The sequence below is a fragment of the Echinops telfairi genome, unplaced genomic scaffold (assembly GCF_000313985.2).
Source record: "Echinops telfairi isolate 266 unplaced genomic scaffold, ASM31398v2 ScPeMD7_29;HRSCAF=101, whole genome shotgun sequence".
NCBI classification, from domain to species: Eukaryota; Metazoa; Chordata; class Mammalia; order Afrosoricida; family Tenrecidae; genus Echinops; species Echinops telfairi.
This window is the reverse complement of record NW_022103926.1, coordinates 8,424,793-8,427,600: the sequence shown is the minus strand read 5'-3', so window position 1 is coordinate 8,427,600 and position 2,808 is coordinate 8,424,793. Positions and strand designations below refer to the sequence as shown.

Sequence of the window (2,808 nt, the reverse complement as noted above, 5' to 3'; positions counted from 1 at the left end):
TAGCAGCTGTCCATGGACCCTAGGTTCCCGTATGAGTTTTCTGGTCCTCAGTATTCAGAAAGGCAAACAAGACAAACAAAACAGAACAAACTTGTATGAGAATACTGACCAGGAAAGCATTTGCGAAAGCAGGCTTCAGAGGTCCATGGAAGCGGAGGAGGGGCTGTGCACCGGCCAATGGGAGGCCGGGGCGACACAAAAGCCCCTCCGACCAGTCCCAGGTTTCGGTACCAAGATGAAAGGCTGGTGACGGAGGTGCAGAAGGAGACACGGGTCAGTCAGGCATGAGAAGTATAGAGAGGCTTTATCAAGGTGAGAGAAAACTCCCGGACGAGTTCCGCAACGCCACGAGTTAGGTCAGGGAGGTTGTGCCTGGCAGTGAGGCGGTGGGACATATATATATATATAGGGTTTGAGCCAAGGACGTATGTGCTGAGAAGAGGGAGGGAGGACTTGTGCAGTTGCCAGGGCTGAGTCAGGACGTGGTCTGTGAGTCAATTGTCCTGGAACGCTGAGGGAAGGGGCTGTACAGACCCAGCCCGGAGAGATGAGCTCCTTGGAACGCTGGAGGCAGGGACTGCACAGTCCAGCTCTGGCCTTGAGAGGCAGGGGAAGGGGCCACACAGTGCAGCAGGCTATCTTTTGGGAGAGCTGGGGGAAGTGGCCGCATGGCCGGGGCCGGTCCAAACAGTCAGGAGAGGAAAGAGGAACATCAGTGTAATAGAAAGCACGATATAAACTACCCCACTTTACAGAAGTAGGCAAAAGTGATCCAAAATGAATATGAGGTAGTTGAGAAGGTTTTGGGGAAAACCGAAGAAATTAAGTCTGATTTAATAGCTAGCCTCATGGCAAATGTCTCTGCTTCACCCGAGGAATACAGCTCAGAGAGGCCTGAAAGTCATAAAACAGAGGGTAGCAGGGGAACCAAGCACTAACCCACCCAAGAGGAGGGTGTTGTTGATATCTCCCCAGGAGAGTCGGAGAGGGACCAGACTCCAACCGGTGTGCTAGACATGACTCCAACATACAGGCATGAAGCAGGCAACCACTAGAGAGGCCTCTGGGGCCGGCCCCAATGCCAACTACGTGGGCACCCTCACCCTGCACCCTAGAGGAATGCGCTTCAGAGGACAGCGCTGAAGCTACAGCCGAGGAAGAGGGGCGTGTCTGATCATGTGCAGTAAATGAAGAGGGAAGGAGAGAGAGTGGAACACACCCTGGTCCACCAAGCCCCGAGGACCATATTCCAGCTGAGAGCGGCCAAGGCCCAGAGAGGATCACAGGGCCGGCCCCACCACGAGACACGACGACGTCCCTCACGGACACATAGTGCTGAGTGGGACAGCACTCGTGGCGGGGGCTGGGGGATAGGCCCGATCTGACCCCACCATGCCAGGGGAACACTAGGGGCGTACAGCAACAAAGCAACAAAGTCCCCGAGGAATGCCAAAGGTGCACTTTGGGGCCAGGGCATGGCAACCCAGCAGACTGGACTGGAAAACAGTCACAAAGGTCAGTGGACACACCTGGAACTGTTTGAGGGCTTTTCTCTATTTGCTGCTGGTTTTTTATTTTTTATTTTTTTTGTTTTATTGTATTAGGTGTTGAGGCAGTTAGTTTATGGTGCCAACCTGACCTATAAACACATGTGGGGCTAATTGAAGGGCGGAGGGATAAATGGCTCAGTGAGCCTCGCCTTTCTAGTTCTCATGTCTCTTGCTTTCTGGTGGTCATACCAGGGTGCAGCTGCCTTAGCAGTTCCCTGCTTCAGCTGGCAAGGCTGACTTCCTGCAAGACATCCCAAGGAGAAGCCACATGGACCTACCTCGATGCAGCCCTGGGTGCTGGAACAGCTGCGTGGAGACCTCTGCCAGCGCTGAGATGCTTACTCATTGATTCAGCTTTCCTCTGCAGTCGGCATCATTGCGTGTGTTTTGTGAGATGGAGGAGGAGTTTGTGGGTGGTGTTGGACATATGGGTTAATGTTGGACTTGTGGGCTTGGGCAGCACTGATACGGGATGTTTTCTTGATGTGCACTTAACCTTTATATAAGACTTTCTCTTATACATGAATTTCTGTGGATTTCTTTCTCTAAAGTACCCAGACTAACACATGAACCTGTTGACTTATTTTTTGTCTTCTTAGTTATGTTTTGCTCTGCTTTATGTTTGTGTGTATTTAGTTATGTTTTGCTCTGCTTTATGTTTGTGTGCATTTTTATCTGTGCATGTCCATCTGGACAAGATAGATGGGATGAACAATCCGGAGGAGAGAATAACGGGACCGACAGTTCTTGGGGTCACAGGAGAGGGAGAGATGAGGGAAAAGGAAAGAAGTGACCAAAAAAACCAGGAACAAGGGAAGACTAGTGATCTAAAGTTGATGGCGAGGAGGACATAGGATGCTTGGGGGGGCTTGATCAAGGGCAGTGTAGCTGAAAGAAATGACCAGAACCCGAGTGAAGGCCTAACAAGATAGTGGGACAGGAGGAAAGTAAAAGAAAAAAGAGGAAAGAACTGGGAGGCAAAGGAAATTTCTAGAGTCTAAATATAGGCATGTATACATGTAAACACATTTATATATAATGAGAGGGAAATAGATCTATGTACACATTTATTTAGATAGAATTACGGCAGCAGATGGACATTGGGCCTCCATTCAAGTACTCCCTCAACTCCAAGAACACTTTGTTCTACTAACACGACACTCTGTGATGCTCACCTTCCCAATACCATCGCTGAAGACAAATGTGATAAGCAAATGTGGTGAAGAAAGGTGATGGTGCCCGGCTATCAAAAGACATA

At 49.9% G+C, this 2,808-nt stretch overlaps 1 protein-coding gene across 3 annotated transcripts in view; it reads left to right on the top strand.

Moving 5' to 3' along the window:
- Positions 1-1,491, top strand: part of LOC123521630 (glutathione S-transferase theta-1-like) — a 23,993-nt gene extending 22,502 nt beyond the window's left edge. For all 3 annotated transcript variants that reach the window (XM_045289641.1, XM_045289642.1, XM_045289640.1), the window contains one exon: positions 976-1,491. In XM_045289641.1, the coding sequence (XP_045145576.1) occupies positions 976-1,039 (64 nt within the window). In that variant the 3' untranslated portion in view covers positions 1,040-1,491. The remainder of the gene's footprint in view (positions 1-975) is intronic.
- The last annotated feature ends 1,317 nt before the right edge of the window (positions 1,492-2,808 follow it).